The 27,906-nt window shown below is 33.5% G+C and overlaps 1 protein-coding gene and 1 long non-coding RNA gene across 9 annotated transcripts in view; both read right to left on the bottom strand.

The window, feature by feature from the left end:
• Positions 1 to 27,906, bottom strand: part of LOC101888879 (protein similar) — a 365,682-nt gene that overhangs the window by 164,122 nt on the left and 173,654 nt on the right. For all 8 annotated transcript variants that reach the window (XM_059123264.1, XM_059123265.1, XM_059123262.1 and 5 more), the window contains one exon: positions 23,905 to 24,046. In XM_059123264.1, the coding sequence (XP_058979247.1) occupies positions 23,905 to 24,046 (142 nt within the window). The remainder of the gene's footprint in view (positions 1 to 23,904; positions 24,047 to 27,906) is intronic.
• Positions 14,538 to 23,898, bottom strand: LOC131802753 (uncharacterized). The gene is made up of 2 exons (XR_009342367.1): positions 14,861 to 23,898; positions 14,538 to 14,805 (listed from the first exon to the last, which is right to left on the bottom strand). It is a non-coding gene; the product is annotated as an uncharacterized LOC131802753 (long non-coding RNA).

The following is a 27,906-nucleotide window of genomic DNA, read 5'->3' as shown; positions in this document are numbered from 1 at the left end:
ATTCTGTAGAAGCAAAAAAAAAAAAAAAAAAAAACAAAAAAAAACACTGCAAAATGCTGAAAGTGTTGTTTTAAGAAAGAAAATGTCCCATGGAATGGGCATGACCTGGCATTTTTGAAAGGAACTTTGTGACAAAAAGTTTTCCTGCTGTCAGCATTGATAAAATTAAAAGATTTCGCATAATTGGAGGTAATTAAAATCTAAAGCTCTCCCGAGAGTAAAAGACAATGGAGACAAAGAGACAACAACAACCAAAACAAAATTTGTTGACGGAATTTTGATTGTGGTTTCAAAAGGTTCAAAAAGTCATTTGTAATTGTATTTATTTAAGCAAAAACAAGAAAGAGCAACAAATTAGGCAGGATAAAAAAAGAACAATGTAAATAAAAGGCGGTGTGTGTTTGTTAAGCAAAGTCGAACACACAACCAAGTGTATAACTTTACCAACTGATTAGACAATAACTTCCCCTGGGTATTTTTTGGATTGGAGGGTAGGCCGAAATAATAATAACAATAACAGAAAGTCAAAAATTAAGTCAACAAACATTAGCACACAAAAAAATCAAGAGAAAAAACTAAACAAAAAAGAAGTACCCGCCGCATTTGCCACACCAATAAATGGCCCAAATATGCCGAGTCCTGTGTGACGAAGCGCTGGTCACTGAAGCACGAAATTTGATTTCATTTCTACCCTTAAGATTTCATAAGGGATTAGAATTGAAGTGGCGGGCGGTGATAAGGGACGCAAAACCTTGCAAACAAATGTGAAGTGCAGACAAATATCTGGCCGTCACCGCCACCACCACCACCACCAACGCCGATTGGTGTTTGCCTACCAATTTACATATTAAATTAACAGTTTATTTGCCTGAGATGAGCAAAAAATGATTGTGGTGGGAGAAGAAAAGGTTTGACAATGCGAAATGTGGTTATGTTTATGAAGAAAATATAAAAACGTTTTGACATTAAATTAGAAAAAGTTATCTGTAATCAATTTTCCCGAGAGAAATTGAAAGTTAATTGGGCGGCGTCTTTAAAAAGATATTTTCAGGCAATTGTTATTTAATTAATGCTCAAATTTCCTAATCAGGAGCGAAGGAAGTTAAGGCATGTGATTGATATGAATAAAATTGTGTAGTCTTGGCTTTAAATTGGAAAAAAAATTGGAACTAGTTTATCGATGATACCAAAAATAAATATAGAAGAAGGAAATTGTCTTTGAGAACAAGGGTATTATATATTTGCAATTGGCAACGTTTGGGTATATCCATAGTGCACAAATTACATTCTCAAACTAAGTGTGTATGAGTATCACTTGAATTAATTAAAAAAAAAAAAAAAAAAAAATATATATATATATATATATATATATATATATATATATATATATATATATATATATATATTTTTTTTTTTTTTTTTTTTTTGTATTTTTGTAAAATTTTTAAAATTCAAAAATCTCTTTTAACCTCTTTTACAGCAAATACTACTACAGGTTCCTCCTTACATAGAATAACTCTAAAATAAGGCCCCCTTTGTATAGAAGATTCGTATATGTATTCTAGATACAGAACACTTCGAAAAATTTTTTGAAAGTTCTTCTGTGTCTGGAAAATTTTTAATGGATATAAGTGGCCCAGAAGGTTTTTGAAGGTTGAACTAAACACATAGACGATTCTCTCAAGCTGCAAAGTCACTAAATTGTGTTCGTTACATAGAAGACATCTTAGGGGTTCACATTGTCTAGAAGACCTCTAAAGAATCCTTTTGATCTAAAAGAATCCTTTTGAGTCTAGGAAGCTATAAAAAGGTTTTATTTGCTTTGAAAATCATAAGGAGTCTTTTCATCTTTGAATATTACGTATAGAAAGCAGCTAAATGAGTTTCATTATATATATAAATCATCTTAAGGGCTATCTATTTGATATATAACACCTTTTAGAGCTTCCCTTTTACGCAAGACATTTAAAGAGTATTGTATTTATATTCTAAAAGAATTATAAACCTCCGTGTATTTATAAATAAGTAAAAAAGCTCTAAATTCGGCCGGACCGAACTTTACCTCTACCCTCTATCATTTGGAAAGAATTCTAAGAACTTTAGCCATAAGCCATAACAATATTCAAATGCGAAATTTGAAAAAATATTCGGTGAAAAATGTAGCTAAAATCATCCATATATAGAAATATATAGAGAGGTAACATTTTATGGGTGCTATACCAAAACATGGACCTGAACAGACAATTTTCTGTCATATGCTGTAGTATCCATTACGAACTTCAAATACCGAATTTGAAACAATACCGGTGAATAATGTCGCTAAAATCATCAAAATACCGAATATCGGGAGGTACCGTTATACGGGGGACTATACGAAGGCGTGAACCTACATAGTACATTTTCAATACCAAAAGTCCTGCAGAAAAATATACATTTGAGTAAAATTTTATCAACCTACTTCATTTCGTTCGGAAGCTAGAGTGATTTCCACAGACGGATAGACGAGCGGATATCGACATAGAATTTTATGCTGATCAAGATGTATATTTCGATGTGTTACTAACGGAATGACAAACTTAATATACCCTCCTTACTATGGTGGAGGGTATAAAAATCATAAAAGGATTTTAAGGAAGGTCAAAGAGATCTTCAGTAGGTAGAGATCCTTTAAAAGGTCCTCCATACAAATAATGCTCTTCCCTAATAAAAAAAAAAATTAGTAAGAAAATGTCAGATGTTGTTTGGGTCGACTATATGATACCCTACACCGCTATGAATATTAGAAGATTACACCAGCTATGAACCAAATAACATATAGCTATATAGTGAATGATATGACTTCGATAAGGATTATATAAAAAATATTTATTGGAGCAATAGATATACCGGGCCGAGTTTCACAAACGGTAAAATCCGGTTGAAAAAAAAAAAATATTCAATAAAGGTTTAAAAATCTGAACCGGTCTCGATAAAATTTGCCAGATGTATTTTCGATCAGTATCTGATGCCCGGTATCAAATATTATTGTTGTGGAGTTCATATTACGTGTGTAAGGGACTTAAAACCCAAAATCGGATAAAACTTATATATGGGATCATATAGATAGAACCGATTTTTCCAAATTTTGTGTACTTGTTTCTAGACTGAATTCAGTCAGATGTGCAGGTCATTTAGACTGATATTGGCCATTTGGTGCACAATTAACCGGAAATCGGTTAAAGATTTATATGGAAGCAATATCTAAATTTGAAACGACTCTTACAAATTTCAATAGGGTTCGTCCTTGAACCAAACAAATATTCTTTGGAAATTTTCATCTGAATCGGATAGTAAATGCGACCTAAATTTTGTTTACAAAAATATATGGACAGACTGACGGAAGGACTGACATGAATAGTGATTCTATGAAGATCCTTAAAAGTAAATATGGGTCTATATCGCTCCCGTCTCCATGTTACAAACAAATGTACAAAGACATAATACCCTTACCACTATGTGGCGTAGGGTAAAAAAAACCTTAAAGATGTTTTCTATGTCCCTCTAAGGAGCCGTCAATATAAAATACCTCTGGTTGGTTCAAAAGACTTTTAAAGGGTCTTATTTTCTTAGAAGACTTCTAAGGAGTCTTTTTTCCCCTAATATCTTAAAGTGGGTCCTACACTTTAGAGTGTTTTCCATGCATAAAAGTCCATTTATAAAAGACCTCTAGAAGACTTCTAAAGAGTTTTGCATCTATCGAAGTCTTCAAAGGTATATAAACGTTCAAAAGAATATTCTGTTATTGAAGAGTTCTAAGTTTCTATGTAAAAGACGACTATGTAAACGATCCCTTTTAAAGGACTCTGAGCAGGTCAATAGAGGTTCTCAAAACGTAGCACATTCTTTTGAGTGTCTTTCATTGAAAGTTAGCCTATTAGATGCCTGAGGCCGTCTTTATTCGAAGGGATTTTTTTAAGGCCTTTTAAATATGCTACATAAGAACTCTAAGGGTTTTCTGTGCAAAAAAAAAAACTCTCCAGAAGTTGTGCTTGACCTGATAAGCATAGGGATTTCTTTCCGAAAAGATAAGATTTTTAAAAGGCCTCTATAAGGGTAGAAAACGTATGCAATGTTTCAAAAAAGTCTCTATGCATAAAATACCTCTGCATGATTTTCTTTACGGGATTTTTATATAACAGACGAATGTAAAAGATCTCTAAAGGGGGTTTTAATATATAGAAATTCTTAAAGGGGTATTCCTAAAATAAAAGACCTGTAGGGGTGGAATTTCCCTCAAGAAAGTCTTTCTTCATAGAAAACCTCAAAAGAATTTTCTAAAAATATTAAGAAATTTTAAGAGCCCTTTAGATTTTATCGGTTCCTAAGTATTTGTCTTAAAGCCCCTAATGATTTTTTGTACATATAAGATCTCCGAGTAGTCTTCTATTCCTAGAATACGAATGGTCTGAATTGCCAGAAAGGGGTTTTAAAACAATTCTTCTGGAAGACCTTCTGTAGGCCTTAAACGATTGTTTATTGCATCAAACGTCTTCTACTAAACTCAAATGAATTTTTTTCCCTATAAGACATTAAAGGATCTGTGCCCTGCAAAGGGTCATTTTTTTATAGCATAAAACACATCTAAACACAAATTTCCTACAAATCTTCTAAAATGCCACCAAGGGGTCTTCTCTGCTTATAGGCCTCTTAAGGGTCATGTTTGCAATTTTTTTAGAGACGTCTATTATTTATGGAAAATTCCTTAAAGGTTTTCCATGTACAAAATACCTTTCTTCACCTCAATTCTATTAAAACACCCATTTCTTACAATCTCATAAGTACCCTGTAATCTGATATCGAAAAAAGTGGGAAAAATAAAAAAAAACTAAGCCAACATGTAAACTACATCCGTAAAAGCTCATATTTACGATTTATAAGCAATCCATAAGGCATTGATGCCACTGATATCAGAGTCAGAGAAAAGAGAAACAATATTTATGTATTTAGGAGAACTGATATCTTCCCACTTACAATGCGATTGCCAACAGCCACTTGTAAAATGTTAAAGACCAGCAAAGAAAACCAAACCAAATGACGACATCACCTTTAGCTTTGCTCGAAAAAAAAAATGTCAAAGGACATCCATTTGTTACGGACAAAGTTTCGGCTCCTTTTTGTTTCTTCAACTTGAATAAATGGTGGGGTCCTGCTTCAAAGATGTTTTGGGGTATTTGCTTTAAATGTTTTTCGAAATTGTTAGTGTTTTTTTTTTCCTCAGACACCCTCTACTGTTGGTGGGTGATTGTTACTCGTCCATGATATTGCGTAGGAAGATTTTTTTCTGTTGGTTTGATTTCAGAGACAAAATATGTTGTTTTGCTTGGTTTCATTGTCAATTTAGTTTTTCGTTTGTTGTCTAAGGTGTGTGTGATTCATTTATTTGCTCAATTTAAATTTTTACGGTAATATTCTCAAGAATATTTAGTTTAAAAATCTGAAATAAATAATGCCTTAAGATCATTTACATGACCAATGTTTTACGATACGATAAGAAATTCCCCAATGCCTATTTTTGATGGCATGTGAGGTCAAGAGGCTCCATTTTAAATCTAAGGAACTACATTTTGGCGAGATCTATGACACCTCAAGGGTGCGGAAGTCAATTATACTACTTATTTTAAAGATAACTCAACTAAATTCCACTGAAATCTATGAATCATCTAGAAAATACCCTTCAAAGATTTCTTCAATTGCCATCATGTGTAATCCAGTCACGTCCCATTCCTTTTTTGGAGGGGTTTGTGGATTGAATCCCTAAACATGTAGGCCTTAAAAACCAAAATATTGTGTAGGCCGTTTTGATTATTTATTTTCGTTTTTTTTTTTTTTCGGGGTATGTGTGGGAGATTCTGTCTGTCTGTCGTTTTGTTTTTCTTGCAGGTTCAATAATCATCAACATCACCCTGATCCTAATAATAAGGAAACTGACATGGAATTTGAAATTGTGATTTTATTGGCATGTGGCACAAACACTCACACACTCACATAAACGCTTCTCAATTGTAAGCGTTTAAAAGAGGGGTTTAGTGGAAATTTATTTTGAAATTGAAACAATGTTTTTCTTTTTGGTGTAGAGATTTATGGCAAGCGATTTGATTAGGCTAATGGAAATGGCACTCACAGATATTGAGATTTCGTTCAACAATTTATGAGGAATTTTTCAATTTAACCACTATGAGGGCGTATGAGTACTGATGTTGATAATACGTCGAAATTAGAGAGGAATTAAAAGGAATTTTTAATGAATTCAATTTGACGTATGAGTACTAACATTAATCATACGTTTAGTGACTAAAGTGGGATACTTTTCCAATTCTGATATAAGAGAAATATAACAATTTCAACATTAAGAAAATAAAGTAATCATCTGTGAGACCTCAACTTAATGCCACTAAAAATTCAAAGTACTGATTTTGTAAAGGAAAACACCAATTCCCTGTATAATTTTCAACATTGTCACTTTAATTTAAAATTAAAAAAAATAAATAAAATTAAAAAAAAATAAATTCAAAACAAGTAAAAAAGCTGTAAGTTCGGCCGGGACGAACTTTGAATACCCTCCACCTTCCAATATTCAAAAAAAAAAAAAAAAATAAATAAAATAAAATAACAAAATCCGTTAAAAATTCTGTTCAAAATCATAAAGATCCCAAATGTATTCGTCATTTAGGGTCTAAACGAAAACGTGGACCTGCATAAGCAACTTTTGTCATAAGCCATAACAATATTCAAACGCAAATTTGAAACAATTCCGATGAATAATGTCGCTATAATCATCAAAATACCGAATATGGGGAGGTACCGTTATATAGGGGCTGTACGAAGACGTGAACCTGTACAGACTATTTTCTGTTATAGGCTGTAGCATCCATTACGAACTTCAAATACCAAATTTGAAACAATTCCGGTGAATAATGTCGCTTAAATCATCAAAATACCGAATATCGGTATAAGTCATAGGCTGTAGCATCCTTTTCGAACATAAAATACCAAATTTGAAAAAAATTCCAGTGAACAATGTCGCTAAAATCATCAAAATACAGAATATCGGGAGGTACCGTTATGAGGGGGCTATACCAAAACGTGGACCCACATGGCCCATTTTCAATACCAAAAGTCCTGCAGACATAGTATACATTTAAGCAATCTAATTCAATTCGTTCGGAAGCTAGAGAGATTTCCACAGACTGACGGACATCGCTAAATCGACATAGAATTTTATGCTAATCAAGTATATATATAATTTGTGGGGTCTGATATATATACTTCGAGATGTTACAAACTGAATGACAAACTTAATATACCCTCCATACTATGGTGGAGGATATAAAAATAAAAGAATTGGTATTTTTCCATAAAGTGCTCCTTCCTATTGTCGTACCAAAAAAAAATAAAAAAAGTTCCAATTCATCCCTAATGATAAATGGTCTTATTTCTTTATTTAAAAACAATTATGAATTACTGCGGAAATAAATACAACTAAATAGTGCGTAAAGGATATACAAACGTTAATTTCCGTATAAATAAATTAACAATTTGACAAGTCTAAAATATTCCATTGCGTATGAGTACTGGCGACAATCATACGCATACGCACCACAGAACTGTTTTCATTTCCCAAAAAAATTTGTTATTTTTATTCATTAGCATTTTAATAATTCATCAGATTCATTTATTAATTAAGGAAATGAAACCAAAAGAAACGAAGAAACGAGAAAACAAAAAAACGTGGAAACCCCCTCATAAATTATTAAGCGGAAATGGTAAGAATAACCACGAAATTGTCAGAATTAAAAAAAAAAAAAAAAAAAAAAAAAAAAAAAAAAAAACAAATCAAAAAAGGATATTATAAAATAAAAAGGAAAAATAAATAATCTGTGCATGAACACCTAACAAAATCGGAATGATGCACTACACTTTTTTGTTTGTCATTCCATTTGTAACACCTCGAAAAATACATTTCAGACCACACAAAGTATATATATTCTTGATCAGCATAAAATTCTATGTCGATTTAGCGACGTCCGTCAGTCTGTGGAAATCACTCTAGCTTCCGAACGAAACTACTTCATTTCGTTGATAAAATCTTTGATCAAATGTATATTATGCATGCAGGATTTTTGACCAGGACCATGTTTTGGCATAAAACCCATATAATGGTTCCTCCCTATTTTCGGTATTTTAGTGATTTTAGCGACATTATTCACCGGAAATGTTTCAAATTTGGCATTTGAAGTTCGTGATGGAGACTACAGCCTAAGACAGAAAATTGTCCTTGCTGGTCCACGTCTTCGTATAGCCCCCATATAACGGTACCTCCTTATATTTGCTATTTTGCTGATTTTAGCGACATTATTCACCGAATTTTTTTTTCAAGTTTCACAATTGAATATTGCTATGGCTTAAGGCAAAAGCTGCCTATGCAGGTCCACATCGTCGTATAGACCCTAATATACATTCAGTATTTTTAAGATTTTAATAGAATTTGTAACGGATTTTATTACTTTGAAAATTGCCAAATTCGTTTAAAATGGTGGAGGCTATTCAAAATTCGGCCCTTCCGAACTTACAGCTTTTTTATTTTTATTTATTTATTTATTTTTTTTTTTTTTCATAAAATCTCAAGAGAAACCGGATTTTTTAGGACATTTTCACACATCTAAATGGCCACTTTAAAACTTAGCAAATTAAAATTTTGAACATATTAAAAATTGACCTACGATTCGGGGATTATAAAATCTTTTTCTTAATCATCCCAAAAAAAAAAAAAAAGAAAAAAACAAATATCAGCCCATTTAAGATCCTTCCAATTACTGTTCCAATCCGTAATGTTCTTCTACTTTTTTACTTTTGATTAAGAAAAAGATTTTATTATTCCCAAATCGTGGGATTTTCAATATTTTGAACTGTTAAGTTTTAAAATGGCCATCTAAATGATGTCTCAAAAAGTATAATCCAACATTTTTTGACCTGAAAAATTCCGTTTGTATTTAATTTTGAAAACGGGTTTTTAATATGAATGAATTCCTGGTGTTTGGGTAAGATTTAGACTCTTGACGTCTTCTAGGTCTTTTAGTACAATTTGATGAGAAATAATTTTGTAGATTACTTTGGCTTCCTACGGTGCCTTATAATGGGAATTTTAACAAGATTTAAAGAGGACGAAAAAGAAAGATCCATTTGTTGACTCGATTTTCAACCAAAATATTCCTCATAGATTTATGTGCATATATAACCGAAGACACTGAAATGCACGGATTCCGAGGAATCTTAGTCCATAATGTGAAAAAGGGGGGAACTTGACCCTTCTATATAGGCTGCTTTGCGATATAATCTCTCAAAAATCCGAAACACGAGTCTTTTTTTTTAGAATGGATTATCTGATGGATTTTCCCTGTAATTATTGGAAAATTTAATTTTGTCGCACAATGTAATTGTCAAAATATAAAATTGTATTTTTCTCTCAAATCCTTTAAAAAAATTCGTAAAAAATCCAATGTCATAGAAATATGTATATTTTTTTTAGAAAATTCTCCGATTATGACCACAAAAATTTGTGCTGCTGAAGAAAAAATTCTCTTGAGAATAGTTCTTAAAAAATTCAAATTTTGTGCTTCAGAAGTCTTTGAAAATGTAATTTACGGCAATCAACAACTATTCTTCCCAAAGTCCTTGAAAAGAATATTCTAAATATAAATTATTGTTTTAAAATTTACTAATAAAATATTGCGTATGAGTAATTATCATTCGGTCGCATTCAGTATACGTCTCCATGTATTCTGAGTTATCATCAATTATACGCCACAATGGATTCCTCTACATATTTCAAATACATTCCCTTGGAAAAGTACTTGTCTAAAATAATTAAATTAACATTTTATTATCACAACAGTAGTGCTCTTGTTGTCTGCAAAATTTCAAGATAAAGCCAGACTTTTATGTCATTGTAAAAATCGCTGAACACAGCAATGCTTGAAGCAGCAGACAGAACTACAATTGTGTAAAACAAAATAATAATTAAAGTATTAATCTGACAAATAAAGTTTTTCCTGGAAAAATATTTGAAGCTAAAAATAAGGATGCTAATAATAGTGGAGCTCGGGGAGGAAGATGATAGGAGATGGTGGTGCTGCATTACGTGTTGTCTTCTACATACATAGTTGTGCTGTAAATATCTTTCACTTATTACTACACCCCTTTTAAAACAACCACTCGCTAAAGGCATTTATTTATTTGTTAAAGTAACTTTTGCACGAGCCTGAAAACTTTTATGAGCTAGGTATTGTTGAGAAAAGTTTTTTCTTCCTGCTTTTCATCCTGCCTTAGGCTGATGGGTTGATTTTCTTTCATTTAGTGAGATTTTGATTTTGAGTGGTGTTAATTTGCTTTTGGGTGCTATTTAAACTGACTTTCTTTCTTTCGAAAAAAGCAATAAATCATAAACTGAAAATGGCTGGTTCATGCAAGAAAATGGAAAATATAGGTTGTTGCAAAAAAAAAAAAAAAAAAAAAAATCAGAGCCACAACATAGATTTTTAAAGGGATTTTCTGGAGAGATATTAAGAATACCTTTAACAAGGACATTTTAAGAATCAAACTTGATTTTTTCAAGACATTCTAAGTGGAAAAAGTGGTGTTTCAAAACGTTTTTGGATGAATTTTTCAGGGGCACAAATATCAAAAATATTTTTTGGAATATTTAAAGGGCCACAAAAATTAATAAAAAAAAATGATGAGCAATACTTATTTTACATATTTATTTTCTAAAGAACTTTCTAAACCACAAACTTAATTTTTTTTTTTTTTGAATAGTTTTCAAAGAACTTTCCATGCTACAAACATGGATTTTTATACAACAATTTTGCAGGAGTTCCTTCTGAAATTTTTATAAATATTTATCGTTTCTGAGGCACAAGAGTACAGCTTTTGTTAAATGCCTTTGAAGGATGCTCTCCTTCCAAACCACAAACCAGTTTATAGGAAGATTTTTAGGGACTTTTTAAGCAACTAACTTGATTTTTTTGAAGATTTGTAAACTTTAAATTTAGATCTGTGAAACTATTTTTGTGAGAGTCTTCCTGTCTTCCAGTCCACAATCTGGAATTTTTAAGAAGGTCTCTCTAAGCATCACGTGTGTATTTACTGTAATGTGTTTGAAGGACACTCTGAGGCAAGAAAACAAGGAGCCACAGGGGCACAAAATAGAATTTGTCAAAGCTAAATTTTAAAAGGAGCAATCTCGCTTTTTTTGAATAAAATGTTAAGTATTCTATAAGGACTATTTTTAAAGAATTTTGAAGAACATTTTAAGGCACAAACGGGGATTTTAAAAAATAGAACAATTTTAAAAAGGTATTCCCTGAGGATTTTTGAATCACGAAAGTGAACTTTTTTTATACAAACTAAGGATCCTTAGAGACATAAACATGGATTTTTAGGGAAAAAATTGTAAGGATTCGGAGGTATAAACGTGGATTTAAAAAAAAAATCTAAGGGCTCTTTGAGGTAAAAACGTGTATTTATCAAAAAGGAAATTTAAGGATTCTTTGAGGTAAAAACGTGGATTTTTCAAAAAGGAAATTTAAAGATTCTTTGAGGTACAGACGTGGATTTTTCAAAAAGGAATTTTAAGGATTCTTTGAAGTAAAAACGTGGATTTCTCAAAAAGGAATTTTAAGGATTCTTTGAAGTAAAAACGTGGATTTTTCAAAAAGGAAATTTCAGGATTCTTTAAGGTAAAAATGTGGATTTTTCCAAAACGAAATTTAAGGATTCTTTGAGGTAAAAACTTGGATTTTTCAAAAAGAAAATTTAAGGATTTTTTGAGGTAAAAACTTGGATTTTTCAAAAAGAAAATATAAGGACTCTGATGTACAAACGTGGAGTTTTCAAAAATAAAAATTAGTAATTGACTGAGGTGCAAACGTGGATTTTTCAAAAAGAAAATTAGTAATTGTCTGAGGAGCAAACGTGGATTTTTCAAAAAGAAAATTAGTAATTGTCTGAGGTGCAAACGTGGATTTGTCAAAAAGAAAATTTAAGGACTCTGCAGAACAAGCGTGGAAAAGAAACTTGAAGGACTCTAAGGTTCAAAATTTAAGAAAATTTAAGGGCTCTAAAGTTCAAAATTTAAGAAAATTTAAGGACTCTAAGGTTCAAAATTTAAGAAAATTTAAGGACTCAATGTACAAAATGGATTTTTCAAAGAGAACCTTTAAAGAATTCTATAAGGCAGATATTATCGATTTTCTAAGGCATATATTCAAATTTTCAAGGATTCTCTGCGTCACAAACGAGGAGTGTTTTAAGTATATATTTTGTATAAATGATGTATGTATTACCATTACATCATTTTGCTTCTCATTGTTGTTATTTTGTTTACAAAGAAACGTATGTGAAATATGTCGGATGAATCTTATTTTGTTTTCAAGTCTATGCTAAATTGTAACCATAAAATATTGACAGAAGAAAGAAAAAAACAATATCAAGACAAAAATTCATGTCATGTCCTATTTTTGTAATGCTTTGTTTAACTTATTTATGTTTTCTTCTGTTTTTTTTTCTGTTTGCTCGGGTATTTGTTTCATTTATTTGCTTAGTCGTAACTTTTTTCTTGAATTCTGTTTGGTATTTTTGTTGATTTCGTTTTTGTTTTTTGCCTTCGAATAAATCTTTGGTCATCTCGTTGCCGTAGCGAACAAATAAAAAGTGAAAATGGTTTTGTGCCAACCAACCTAAATCAAATCATCAGGCCATACCAAATATAATAAAAATCAATCCTCTTAGTGCCTCCGCAAATAAATAAATGGTCGTCACCAAGCAGTCTCATTGTTAGTCAAATGGCAATTCCTATCTCTCTCTCTCCGTCACTATCCCTCTCCCGCAACACTTGAAAGGAATCAAAAAGTATGTCAAAAAGTCTTCTAAGAATGAAGGAAGAAAAAGAAAGATGTGGCCTGCTACATGGCCACAAGTAGTTGGAAGAAGTGGTTGGTGATTTTCTGGGTGATACGAAGAGGGGAAAACTGGCAACAGAAAATGTTGTTGTGACAAATTGTTGAAATTGTAATTTAGATTCTTTTTTTCGATTTGGCTAAATGTTAATTTTTTGTTCACGGCAGATGTTAAATGTTGGCATAGTTTGTGAAAATTTATTAAAATTAAAAATAATATTTTTAATTAGTAATTTTTATAGTTAATTAAATGCCATAAAAGTGTAATACATTTTAAATTAAATTTAAATTTCAAGTGCCGGCCATAGTGATGGTGTGGGCCGCCATAACAGCCGATGGTCGTGCCATCAGAATAAATGCCGAATATTATCGCGAAAATATTCTGGAGGGTGTATTAAAACCATGGGCACGCAAACATTTTTGCCGCAGGCCTTGGATATTCCCACAGGAATTAGCACCATTGCACTCAGCACGCTCTGGCCAAGAAGGATACAAAATGAGGTTCATCGCTTCATTTCCAGCCCACATTGGCCACCAAAATCTCCGGATACCAATCCGTTGAACTATTTTGTCTTGGAGTGCTTTGGAAAGCAAGGCTGGCAATAAAAAAGTCCAAATTGCCGATCACCTCAAGCAAATTTAAAAAAAAAATTATGGCGTTTGATTTTATTGCTGTTTTTTATCTCACCCTGTATTTGAAGGACTATCGAACTAAAAATAATGAACATTTAATAATTTTTTCTGAAGGTTTTTAAGAAAGGACAATGAGAGCTACGATCGAGTTTTAAGGACATTTTTGAAGAGCTGTTTATGCATCTTTCAAGAATATTTTGTGATGAACTGTCAGAGCTAGGTTTAAGGACTTAAAGCAAAATTGTGAATTTTACAAGATTCCTTTTAATAATGTTGAACAATTGTTGAAGAACTATTTGTAAGAACTTTTTAAAAAAATATTAGTTTTTTTTTTTTAAATTTGGTAAAAATTAGGAAATTAATCTTTTAAAGATTTTTTTTTGGAAAATAATTTTTAAATGCCTATTATATTTTAAAGATTTTTTATTTTTTGAAGGACTATCGGACATGCTTTTTTAAGAATTTTCGAAATGACCCTTAGAGCTGTAGTCGTAGATTTTTTGAAGAAATTTTAGACGGGCTATCAGATATGTAATCCTTTTTTTTTAATTATTTTTTTTTTTTTTGGAAGGAGTTCTTACGAACTTTTTGAAGAACTGTAACAGCCAGTTCCACGATATCGAAAGAACACGTTCGCACAACTTTTACACGACAAACAGCTGATTTCCGTTCCACTAAAATCTATCAGAACGAAAATTTGCACGAAAATCGAAGCGAACGAAAACGTAAGCATTTCAGTGTAATTTTGCGTTCCACTATCTTTTTTCTTTCGTACGCATGCGAACACAAATGTCAAAATCAGTCACTTGTGTGTTTGCTATCGTATAATAACAATTAAGGAAAATTGTTTTAACATAAACATTGCTTGATTGAAAATGGAAACAAAAATGTAAGTAAAAATAATAAATGCAATTTAATATGTGAACAACAAATATATATTTTTTTTATTTTCTCAATTCCAGCACGAAAAAATCATCAACTACACAGCTGCGGGCACTAGTTGAGTAAATGGAGGAGAATCCTGTGGATTGGCCAGAGGAATGCCAATTTTTGGAAGCAGCAGAAGAAGTTTTAAATCGGGGCGGATTTGGGTAGTTCTGCAACAGGGCACCCACTTCTCTTCCATCATATCCAAAAGAGTCCGAAAACTTCCTTCGACATACGAAAGTTGGCCACAAACCTAGAAAAAATCATTTTTTATTATTTCAAAAATGTAAAAATACAATCATACTTACTGGTTGTTAGGTACTTCAAATAAATTCGAAGCATCTCCTAAATGCCTCCGTGGCACATTTCGAACCTCCTCCATAAAAAATAGGGCTACGGAAATATTCTTTTTTTTATTTTCTAAGAGCACAAATAGTTTGAACACAATCACTAGAAATTTTATTTTGTTTGTTTATTTACAATTTGTTTGTTTACAACTGAAATGTCAGTTGAGAAAGAGCCACTGCTGCTTTTTCGCGTTTAAATTAGACATTTGACGCTTTTTTTGCTTTATTTCGCGATTAATTTTTCCAAAAAAATATTTAGCAACACTGAATCACGTAAGGCTATGCGAAAGAAAGAACGAAAGTTAGTGGAACGCATTTTTATACGAAAGTGAGTGAGTAGCCTTCGTTCGCACAAATTTTCTTTCGAGATCGTGGAACAGGCTGTAAGTTTTTTTTTTTTTTTTGTTTTTTTTTTGTTTTTTTTTTTTTTTTTGAAAGGACTATCAGAGCTGTAATTTTTGGAAGAATTTTCAGAGCAGTAATTTTGAAGGACTATCGGACATGCTTTTTTAAGATTTTTCGAAATGACCCTTAGAGCTGTAGTCGTAGATTTTTTGAAGAAATTTTAGACGGGCTATCAGTTATGTAATCCTTTAATTTTTTAAATATTTTTTTTTTGTTGAAAGAAGTTTTTAAGAATTTTTTGAAGAACTGTAAGTTTTTTTTTTTTTTTTAAGGACTATCAGAGCTGCAATTTTTGGAAGAATTTTCAGAGCAGTAATCCCGAATATTTTAGGAATTTTCGGAACTTTTTTTTATTTTTTTTTTGTTCAATGCCTAACAGAGTTGTGTTTTTTGTGGCAGAATTTTACAGCACCAATTACGTATTTTTTTAGGAATTTTCGGAAAGACCCTAAGATCTGTATCCATGGATTTTTTTCAAGATTCATAGGAAAGACTATCCGAACTGTAATCGTGGATTTTTAAAGAATTTTTAGGACTTTTAGAGTACTGCAAACTTTTTTTTTTAGAATTTTGTGAAGGACCATATAAATCTGTAAACGAGCATTTTGAAAAAAAAAAAAAAAGAATTGGAAGGACAATCAGAGCAGTAATCGTGATTAAAAACAATGGAAAGAACTTTCAGAGCTGTAATCCTGGATTTTTTTAAGAATTTTTAGATGGACTATTGAAACATTAATTGTGGATTTATTTTAATTTTTTGAAAGAGCTGCAATCCTGATTTTATATGCATTTTTGGAAGGGCTTTAACAGTTGGTTTTTAGGAGTTTTTTTTTTAAGGGAATATCAGGTGTGTATTCGTAGATTTTTTAAGAATTCTTGGAAAAACTATCAGAGCAGTTATTTAAAGGACTATCTGAAGAATAATCATTAACTTTTTAAAAATATTTTTAAATGAGCTACACAAGTGGTACATTAAGGCACATTCAGATGCATAATCATTGATTTTATTATTATTTTTTTTATCAGAGCTATAATCAAAAATTCGTTAAGAACGATTATAGCTATAATTGTGGATTTTAAAAGAATATTTTTTTCAAGAACAGTTAGGGCTATAACCGACTAAATAAGCTATAACCTTTAATTTGTTTTTTTGAAAAAAAAAAAACTGTAACCCATTTCATAAAGCTGATTAAAATAAAAAAATCATGAGGGGGGAAATTATTACGACATTCTAAAAGGATACTCTCTTTTAAAAATCTTTCAAATTTCCTTAGGCAACCGATGGCATGTATAAATGGTAACTGAAAAGAATGAATTTAGACATAATTCGTCACAAATGATTACAATTTAACAACGTCTATTTAGAGCGAAAGATCGGTGAGGAAAAGTGTACATTGTTTTTGGTAAATTGCCCAAAAACATGGGCGGCAGTGAACCGGAAAACAAAACACAAGCAAACATATTTAAACGTGTAATCAACCGTTTGTGGGCTATAATTAAGTCACACACACACAAATTTAAAAACAGAATGACATAGAATTGAAACGCATTGTAATCGGAAGAGAAGAAAAACGAAAACAAGTTAAACGAAAATTAAAGTTCAGAGAATGAACTGAAAAAATAAACGGAAAACTCGGAATGAATGAAAGAATGAATGCGTAATAAAAGCAATGTAGGGCTGAAGGTATAAAAAATATAACACGATATTACATAATCACATCAAACGAGGTTGGTATATAAATTTAAGGAAAAGGAAATAATAGTTATTGATTAAAACACACAACAGGGATTGTCTTGGAGGACAATTCGAAAAGTACCGGATGAGATGAAAAAACTACAAACAACTTCAGAGAGTTCTGTCATTTCTAAACCACTCGTCCGACAGCTGTTTAAATTATTCTAGTGACAGCTCATTATATTGTTTACAAGCGCACAAAAGCATTTTGGTGATAATTTTCCAGAAAAAAATGATCGTCGTGATGGAATTCAAGCGTGATAGTGTGATTTCTTTATATTTGTCTGGAAAAACACATTTGTCTGGAAAACACATGTGGCACCCCTCAAGCAGGCGAAAATATTCTGGAGGGTGTATTAAAGCCTTGGACACTCAAATATTTCGACCGCAGGCCTTGGATATTTAAACTGGACTCAGTACCATCGCACTCAGCATGCGCCACCCAAAAATTGTTACAAAATTAGTTTCTTCGCTTCATTTCCAGCGCACAATATACCACCAAAATCTCCGGATACCAATCCGTTGAACTATTGTGTCCGGAGTATTTTAGAAAACAAGGTTGGCACTTAAAAATACCAAAGTGTCGATCCCCTCAAGCAAGCGCTTCGCCGGGAATGGACCAAACTACCTCATAGAAATATTAGGGCAGCGTGTGTCGGTTTCATTGGCCGAAGGGCATAATTCCTGCCATAGGTGACCAATTCGAACAAATCTAAACTTATTGTAAAATTTGATGCTATTTCCGACATTTTTTGCTTTCATACAAAAAAATTAAAAAAAATTTCTAAAAATTTTGGCGTTTGACTTTGATGCAGTTTTTTTTTGCTCACCCTGTATAGATATAACATAAAGGGTGTTTTTTTTTTAAGCTAGATAGAACTTTAAATTGTAAAAAGTAACACAAAAAATTAAATTTTGATGAAACTTTTTTTTATTTGTTCCAGTATATTCAGACAAATCATAATGAATAGACTCAAGCTTGAATGAAAAACGCGTCGAAATTATCCAAATTTACTTTGAAAACCAGTAAAGAAAGTCTTAAAGTCGGACGAGGCCGACTTTATGATACCCTACACCACTTTGCTAATTTAGTAGAGCTGCGCATAACAATTAAAAGTTTTTATGGGAGAATTCAATCATACACGCTATGATTATAATTGTAATTTAAAGTTCAAAAGACTAAATATGCCGAAGCATTTGCATCTTTTAAATTCGGACTTGTATTGCCCATTTGGTGCACAATTAAATTGAAATAGTATAAACATATATATGGGAGCTATATCCAAATCGGAACCGATCTCGATAAAATTTAGCAATGATATTTTTGAGCTGTATTTGATATATTTCCCTGAATATCGTTGTTACGGAGTGCATATTACGGCTGTGGGTAACAAATATGACAAATCGGATGAACAGTATATATGGGAGCTATAGCTATATCTGAACGGATCTTCACCAAATTTGACATACTAGCTTCTAGACTCAATTCGGTCGTAAGTGCCAAATTTCAAATATTAGACGTTTGGTGCACAATCCAAGGTAAATCGGACGAAGTTATATACAGGAGCTATATCCAAATCTGAACCGATTTCGATAAAATTTAGCAAAGGTATTTCTGAGTTGCATATGATATATTTCCCCAAATATTGTTGTTACAAAGTGCATATTACGGCTGCGGAGGACAAAAATAACAAATCGGATGAACAATATATATGGGAGCTATAGCTATATCTGAACCGATTTCGATCAAATTTGGCATACTTATTTTCTGGCCTAATCTGATCGTACGTGCAAAATTCCATACTATTCGGACTGATATTACACGTTTGGTGCACAATAAAAGGCAAATCGGGCGAAGATATATGTCGGAGCTATATCTAAATTTTGACCGATTATCTCCAATTTCAATAGGGTTCGTCCTTGGGCCAAACAAATGATTTGTGCAAAATTTCATCTGGATAGGACAATAATAATGGACAGACGGACAGACAAACAGACGGACGGACGGACATGCATAAATCGACTCAGAATGTGATTCTATGCAGATCATCAAAAGGAACTATGGGTCTATATCGTTTCCTTTTGCCTGTTACAAACAAATGCACAAAGACATTATACCCAGATCACCTTGTGGTGTAGGGTATAATCAGGCTCTAGAGTAGTTGGCAAATGACCCGTTGTTTTATCGCAAAATTATGTTCACCGATGAGGCGCATTTTTGGCTTAACGGGTTTGTGAATAAGCAAAATTGTCGCATATGGAATGAGAACAATCCACCAGAGACACTACAGACTTCATTACATCCATGCACCGAATGGTGCGGTTTTCACGCTGGCGGCATCATCGGACCTTATTTCTTCAAAAATGAGGCCGGAGCTCGCGTTACGGTCAATGGAGATCGTTACCGCGCTATGATCAAAGATTTTTTGTTTAAAAATATGGATGACATTGATCCGGAGGACATGTGGTTTCAACAGGATGGCAATACGGCGAACGCAACTTATTGAGAACTTATTGAAATCAAAATTTGGCGATAAGTTGATTTCGAGAAGTGGACATGTCAATTGGCCTCCAAGGTCGTGCGATTTGACACCTCTTGATTATTTCCTGTGTGGATACGTGAAGTCACTGGTTTAGGCTGATAAATCAGCAACCATTGACGCCTTGGAGGCCAGCATTGTTCGTGTTATTCGTGACATACTCGTGCTCGAAAAAGTGGCCAAGAATTGGAAGGCACTTCGTCAAGAACACCAGGGGTGCCCATATGCCCGAAATCATTTTCAAATGTTAATGTCAGGTATTGATCTTTCGAATAAAAAAAATTGATTAAACTTAATTTTTTGTGTTATTTTTTGTTTAATATCAAGTTCTATCGGGCTTCATAAAGCACCCTTTATTTTAGGGGTCTTCCATGGATAAAAGTCTTAGAGAAGACCTTCTTTAAAAAAAAGATATCATTTGTGTCTTTTTTAAAAGTGTTTATAATTTCACACTAGATAAGATTGGTCTCATATTTCCCATCACTTACACTGTCAGCCTCGTATAACATATCATAGACTGAACAAGCTGTTGAGTGCAACTTTTTTTTGGCAACTCAATTGGTCCAATAGCGACAACACCCATACAAACAGACAATACCTCAATGACGATTGTATTGAAATTTAAATAAACGTCATGTGTGTTGGAGTGTGTGTGTGTGCTGATGACGTTTTGTCATGGTAATTGGGTGCGTATTCAATCAATTTGTAAACAAATTTCAACTGTGTATGCAATGAGGTTTTAATTAAAATTTAGGCACGCGTTTAATAAAATTCAGAGGAAAAAAACACGACGAGTGATAGGAATATATTTGGAGAATGAAGAGTGCGTATAATCAATAACCTCACCAAAACGGTTTGACAATTTTAAATGGCTTCATTAATTAGAATAAATGATGGTTGAAAGCTATACAAAATTCACCCCCCCCCCCCAGTAAGTAAAATAGGCAAAGACAAACAGTTGATAGAAATTACGTAAATAATGAAGTATAAAATTTGTGAAATAAACAAATTAATTAAAAATTTTATGGCCACTAAAATTAAATGATTGAGTGGCATAATAATTAGGAATATTTTACAAAATTTTAATTGCTTAAAATTCAATAAAGAAAAAATCCCTAAGCCAAGAAATTTGTTCATCATTGATAAAAGAGAAAAATATTAAAACTATTGATCAAATATTCACAACAAACGCCTAATAGTATATTATAATTAAATTATACTTACCTATAAAAGCTGTAATAAAAAATGTTAATTATTATGTTCCCCGCCCAAAGGCCACCCCTTCCCAATCGCAACATAAAAAAGAAAGAGGAGGGAGTATTAACAGCCTTATCACATTAAAAAACAGAATTATTCATACAAAACCTTAAAAGTATGCTTTACAGAACCACAAAGCCATCACTTAATAATCCCCCACACACACACACACACATTCCCCCAATTCATCATATTAACAATGCCAAGGATATTCCCAATATATATTCAATTAAGTGCAAAGTAAGGAACACAAATTCCACTGCTTCTCAACAACAACAACAAAGAAACAATCATCGAATAAAAAAAGACTGAATAATTTAAGCGCCTTAAAATATGCCTCAATTTGCTGTTTTTTTTTTTTTTGGTGTGAGTTATTAAAACCTAAGTAGATGGCTTTGTACCTACATTGAGTGTTGCGTTTTTTTTCTTCTTCTTCTTTGGTTTGGCCTTAATGTAAATGACTTATGCCTAACAAAAAACTGTGACAAGTTGAGTGAATAAATTATTTTCAACAGCATTGATGCTTTGACAAGCGTAAAATCTAAAAGATTTTTGTTTGGTGTTACGGGGAAGTTGTTAAACGTTGCATACTTTTGGGAGGTAGTCATTTAAGACTGTAAGGATTTGTGTTTTCGTTAAAAGCAAAGTTTCAGGTAGCTGCTGAGGCTGGAAGCTTGTATTGACAGAAAGGGAGATTTGTAAGGGCAACAATTATTGCCTTGATGAAATATTAATTGGGGAACGAGCAAAAACACTTGTCGGTGAGTGTGCTAAACTCTAGGCACATGTTAGGTGCAGTTTGGAAAAAATAACACATTGAAGGTGAAAACTTCAAGAAAACTTGAAAGTGGAGAATAATCTGTAGGTCACAAATGCATATGCTGCCCTTGGAGACCATCCACTTTTTAAAGGGCATCTACTGAATATAGCTTCACAAGGCATTTATTGAAGAGTAGTTGGCCTATAGAGTACTATAGAGTTCATAACCTTATAAGGCATCTACTGTATGCTAGATAACCTCATAGGGTAATTACTTAACAAAAGTATCATCAATGAACATCTACTTTAGAGTGGATGGCCACAGTGGACATCTACCGTAGAATAGATGGCCACAGTGGACGTCTGCTGTAGAGTAGATGGCCACAGTGGACGTCTGCTGTAGAGTAGATGGCCACAGTGGACGTCTGCTGTAGAGTAGATGGCCACAGTGGACGTCTACTGTAGAGTAGATGGTCTCAGTGGACATCTAATGCAGAGAAGGTAACCTCACAGGGCATCTATTGTAGAGTAGATGACCTCACATGGCAACTATAATAGAGTAGGTGGCCTTAATGGACATCTACTGTAGAGTATATGGCCACTGTGGACATCTACTGTAGAGGAGATGGCCTCAGTGGACGTCTACTGTAGAGTAGATGACCTCAGTGGACATCTACTGTAGAGTAGATGACCTCAGTGGACATCTACTGTAGAGTAGGTGGCCTCAATGGACGTCTACTGTGGAGTAGGTGGCCTCAGTGGACGTCTACTTTAGAGTTTATGGCCACAGTGGACGTCTATTGCAGAGTAGATGGCCACAGTGGACATCTACTGTAGAGTAGATGGCCTCAGTGGACATCTACTGCAGAGTAGATGGCCTCAGTGGACGTATACTGTAGAGTAGATGGCTTCAGTGGACATCTACTGTAGAGTAGATGACCTTACAGGACATCTACTGTAGAGTAGATGACCTCACAGGACATCTACTGTAGAGTAGATGGTCTCAGTGGACATCTACTGTAGAGTAGATGGCTTCAGTGGACATCTGTAGAGTAGATGGCTTCAGTGGACATCTACTGTAGAGTATATGACCTCACAGGACATCTACTGTAGAGTAGATGACCTCACAGGACATCTACTGTAGAGTAGATGACCTCACAGGACTTCTACTGTAGAGTAGATGACCTCACAGGACATCTTCTATAGAGTAGATGACCTCACAGGACATCTTCTATAGAGTAGATGACCTCACAGGACATCTATTGTAGAGTAGATGATCTCACAGGGCATCTATTGTAGAGTAGATGACCTCACAGGGTATCTATTGTAGAGTAGATGACCTCACGGGACATCGTAAGGCTTCTCAAACTTTTTACTTTGTCAATTTTGTTTGAAAAATATTTATTGGGTTTACAAATTTCAATCCGAAAATTGCCATCCCATTCAAATACAACCCACATTTAAAGCAATTTACCAAAACAACCCACAAGACGACACACCTCCAACGAAACCTCGAGCAATCAAGCAATGAACAAAAAATAAATATGAAAACCTAAAACTTTGAAACCAATTGAATTACTTAATGGTCCAGTTTTGCAAACACGTGGCAAACGCAAAAAAAAACAAAAACTCTGGTCACATAAATTTATAGAACCAAAAAAAAGGAAGGAAACCGCAAAGCCAAAAATTTATTACTCAACACAAACAAAGGGGGACCAACTGAAGAGGAGATGGGGAATGTGGGAAAAAGTCATAAAAACCGGCAACTTTTTTCCTTTGCCGTTTAACGTTTTGGGGTTTCAATTTTGTCATAACTTTTTGCTTTGAATTTATTTAAATGAAGGGAAAAAAGTATGGAGTTTGTGTGTGTGTGTGAATAAATGGACATGGGAATGCCTCAAGGATATTCTTCGTTTCATTTACTTTTTGGGAAATATTGAAAATTTTGAATAGTGATTAATTTTTTGAATTTTAATTAATCAGTTTCAAATTCTTTTATGATAATCTAAAAGTTTTTAAAGATAAATATCATACTTTTTTGATTTTTAAGCTGGAGCATACTTCAAGGCTCTGGCAATGGTTTCACTTAAAGCATACTTTTAGGCCTTAAATTTAATAATTCCATTTATGATAATGTTGAATATTTCACCCATCTCATTGATGAACAAATTTCTCAAACAAAATTCTTACATTATAAACAAATTTACGCTAAAAACAACTCATTAACACTTTATCTTAGATTAATTGTTTAATAATGATTAGAAGTTTTTTGGTATGAAAATATAAATATGGCAACATAATGGACTTACCTAATGACATAATTAACACAAACCACACTTTGTGGTTTCAATTTGTCATAGACAATGGTGGCCTGTGTCACAATCCAACAATAGCCACCATATTTGCCCAGAAAACGATAGCGGCTGGTCTCGCCCTGGCCCTTGGATAAAACTGAAATGAAAATGAAAAATTTGGGGAAATGTTTTAAAAATATTCAAATAAAATATATTCATAATTAATTATATATGAATATTTAAAGATTTTAAACTTTAGAGTAATATTCTATTAAGAACAGGTACAAAAGTTGTAAGTTCGGACGGGCCAATCATTGAATACCCTCCACCATTTGGAACGATTTTGGCAATTTTAAAAAATAAAATCCGTTAAATATTAAAAAAAACCGAATGTTAGGGTCTATACGATGACGTGGACCCGCATAGGCAACTTTTGTCATAAACCATTACAATATTCAAATGCGAAACTTGAATAAAAAAATTCGATTAAAAATGTAGCTAAAATCATCAAAATACCGAATATAGGGAGGTACCGTTATATTGGGGCTATACGAAGACCTGGACCTGCGCAGACAATCTTCCGTCATAGGCTGTAATATCTAATACGAACTTCAAACACCAAATTTGACAAAATTCCGCTAAAAAATATCGCTAAAATCGTCAAAATACGGAATATCGGGAGGTACCGTTATATGGAGGCTATACGAATTTGAAACATTTCCGTTGAATAATGTCGCTTAAATCACGAAAATACCGGGTAAACCAGGTACCATTATATGGGGGCTATAGCAAAACGTGGACCTACATCACCCATTTTAAATACCAAAAGTCCTCTTTAATAATCATCAGGCAAATGAAGAACAAAAATAAGATTTTAAAATCCAATTTTTTTACTAAAGTAGTTTAAAAAAATTCTCGGCCCCAGAGCTGAACTATATTTTTATACCCTACACCACAACGTCAGGTCAGGGTATTATGTATTTGTGCATTTGTTCGTAACAGGCAAAAGGAAACGAAAAAGGCTCACAGTTCCTTTTGATTATCTGCATAGAATCACATTCTTAGTTGATTTATGCATGTCCGTCCGCCCGATCTAGATGAAAGTTTGCACAAGTCATTTATTTGGCCCAAGGACGAACCCTTTTGATACCAAATATATAGAGAGTGAGATGAAAAAACTGAAACCAAATTCAGACTGCTGTCATTTCTAAGCCACTCGTCCGACAGCTGTAAAAAATTATTCCAGTGACAGTGATACTGGTAGCGTAGCCCGACGTCAATGAAGTGGACGGAAGAAAACAGCAACATCAGCAGAAAAGGTTCGATAAGTACAGAAGAGACTTGATCGAAACCAGCGTCGCAGTGGCCGAAAAATGGCTCGTGGTCTGAACATATCGCAATATTCCATTCGGCAAATATTGAAAAATGAGCAGAAATTCCAAAAATACAAGAACTTACACCGCAACTGAAAGAAAATAAACTCAAAAGCGTTAGTGTTGCTTCGCTTGGCCGACAGTGGTTAACTGCCGATTTTGGTTTTCTCCGATGAGAAAACATTCGTTGTCCAGCCAGCAGTTTGTAAACAAACAAAATGATCGTGTTTACTTGCCAAAGAGGTCAGCTGAAAATGTGCACCAACGGTTGACCACCAGAACTCAAGCTCCGGTCATGGTGAAGGTGTGGGCCGTCATAAAATGGTGGCTCTCCGCTCGTATTAATCGACCTTGGCATCAGAATTAATGCCGAATATTATCGCGAAAATATTCTGTAGGGTGTATTAAAGCCTTGGACACGCAATCATTTTGGCCGCAGACCTTGGACATTCCAACAGGACTCAGCACCATTGCACTCAGCACGCGCCACCCAAGAATGGTTACAAAATGAGGTTTCTCGCTTCATTTCCAGCGCACAATGGCCACCAAAATCTCCGGATACCAATCCGTTGGACTATTGTGTCTGAAGTATTTTGGAAAGCAAGGTTGGCACTAAAAAATACCAAAGTGTCGATCACCTCAAGCAAGCACTTCGCCGGAATGGACCAAAATACCGCAGAGCAACATTCGGACAGCGGCCGTTTGAAGACCATAATTCGTGCCAAAGGCGACCAATTCGAGCAAATCTAAATTTATTCAAAAATTCGATGCTACAGGGTTGCCCATATACGACGGACCCATGACTCTTTGGGCCCATTCCAATCGACGAGGCTTGTCCGCAGGCAACATTCTTTGCGTCAATTGAATTTTGTACGGGAACAAATGCATATCAATGCAAATAATCCATTGTAAAGTGGACCGAGCCATACCCAACTGCTGAGAACGGCGTTTTTGGGATGTTCTTGGGGACCTCTCAACACTAGCTCGTACGGCAGCGATATTCTCGGCCGATTGCCTTGGTCGACTTTTATATGGCCCCTTCGGATTAGAAAGAGCCTTACCAGTCGAAAATTTTTCGTATAAACGCTTAATGGTGTTCTTAGAAGGCGCACTTCTCACATTTGTTAATGTTTTAAAAGCACGTTGAGTTTTCACAATTGACTTCTTCTGTTGTATGTAAATTTCAACTATTTCGCGTGGCGTGTATTGGTTCATGGTAAAAATCTGCTTGGACTGACGCTTCAAACGCGGTATGTCATTAAGCGATGTGACATCTCTGTCAAAAGTTATGGCGTTGCCAGATGGGTCCGTCGAATATGAGCAACCCTGTATTTCCGACAATTTTTGCTTTTAAATTAAAATTTAAAAATTATGGCGTTTGCCTTTGTTGCAGTTTTTGTTTTATCCCACCCTGAATGTCTTCTATTTTTAGCACTACTTTCATATTTACTGAGTTTTCTTGTAGTTTTGAAAAAAATTAATATATATTTTTTGATTGTTATGTTTCCAGAGGCCCCTCACAGGTTATGTGATCAACGGACATTCTGTTCGCTTATTAGAGGCTTAACTATTTCTAATATCGCAGTATGGCTTACAATTAAATTTCTTGAAACTCGGGGCACTTCTTAATGCGTGCTACTTCCCTGGAATAAGCTATGGATTAAATGCAAATGCTTTTGTCCACAAATACATTAAGTCCAGATGATTTATATAGAAATCACTCTATAAATGTAAAGTTGGTTATTTTTTAATTAATTTAATTAAAATATTTAATTTTCTCATCTATTATTAGTATATGTTATTGGCATAAAAAAGAAACAACTCAACCTCCTGTGGGACAATTAAACTAAATTAAAATTCATATTTACTACCATGCCACCTGGGTAGCTGGGTGGAGGACAAACGTCAACAACTTCCTGTGGCAAAACAACAGAACTTACAACACTCACCAAAAATTACAATTACACGGACTAATTACCCAACCGTACAACCACCAAATATTGAGTGCCTAATTACAAGCCCAAAACCACCAAACAAGTCATGTCCACATAAATCCGTTGGGAAATGGCGGAAATGTTAAAGGTACGCATTGTTTTTCATTGATTTTTTTATTTTTTTTTTTTTTTGCTTTTCGACATTTTATTTAATATTACCACAGGTGAAGATGCCATAATATTTCATTTCCTTCCTTATGAAAATAAACCATAGTGGTTGAATGTAAGCCTAAAAATAGGCTATGGTTATTAAAGAATGTCCTTAATGTGTTTGGCCATAAATTTTTAAGTACACCGCCCATGGCTATTAAAATTTTGTGGTCATGTTTTATTAAATTTTTGCACAAAAATTCTATAAATTATAAGGAGAGAAATATGGTGCCACTTTGATGAGAGGGTAGTGGGTTTTAATTGTGATGATGTGTTATGGACTTTAATAAAAATAAATTAGGGTACTAGAAACCCACAAAGGGTCCCCCCTTTGGAGAAAACATTTCTTACATCTCCTTAAATCATAACTAAAAGTCTCACTTTAAATCTTTCTATTGTATTGCATACTTTTATGCACTGGAGGGATACTAGCGTATATGCATGTATGTGTAGTATACTTTTAGGAAACATTTTCCATAATTTTCATTTCATTAAACAAA

This window comes from Musca domestica, unplaced genomic scaffold (genome assembly GCF_030504385.1).
Source record: "Musca domestica strain aabys unplaced genomic scaffold, Musca_domestica.polishedcontigs.V.1.1 1, whole genome shotgun sequence".
In the NCBI taxonomy this organism is placed as follows: Eukaryota; Metazoa; Arthropoda; class Insecta; order Diptera; family Muscidae; genus Musca; species Musca domestica.
The sequence above is the reverse complement of the archived record's forward strand: the minus strand, read 5'-3'. Positions and strand labels throughout refer to the sequence as shown.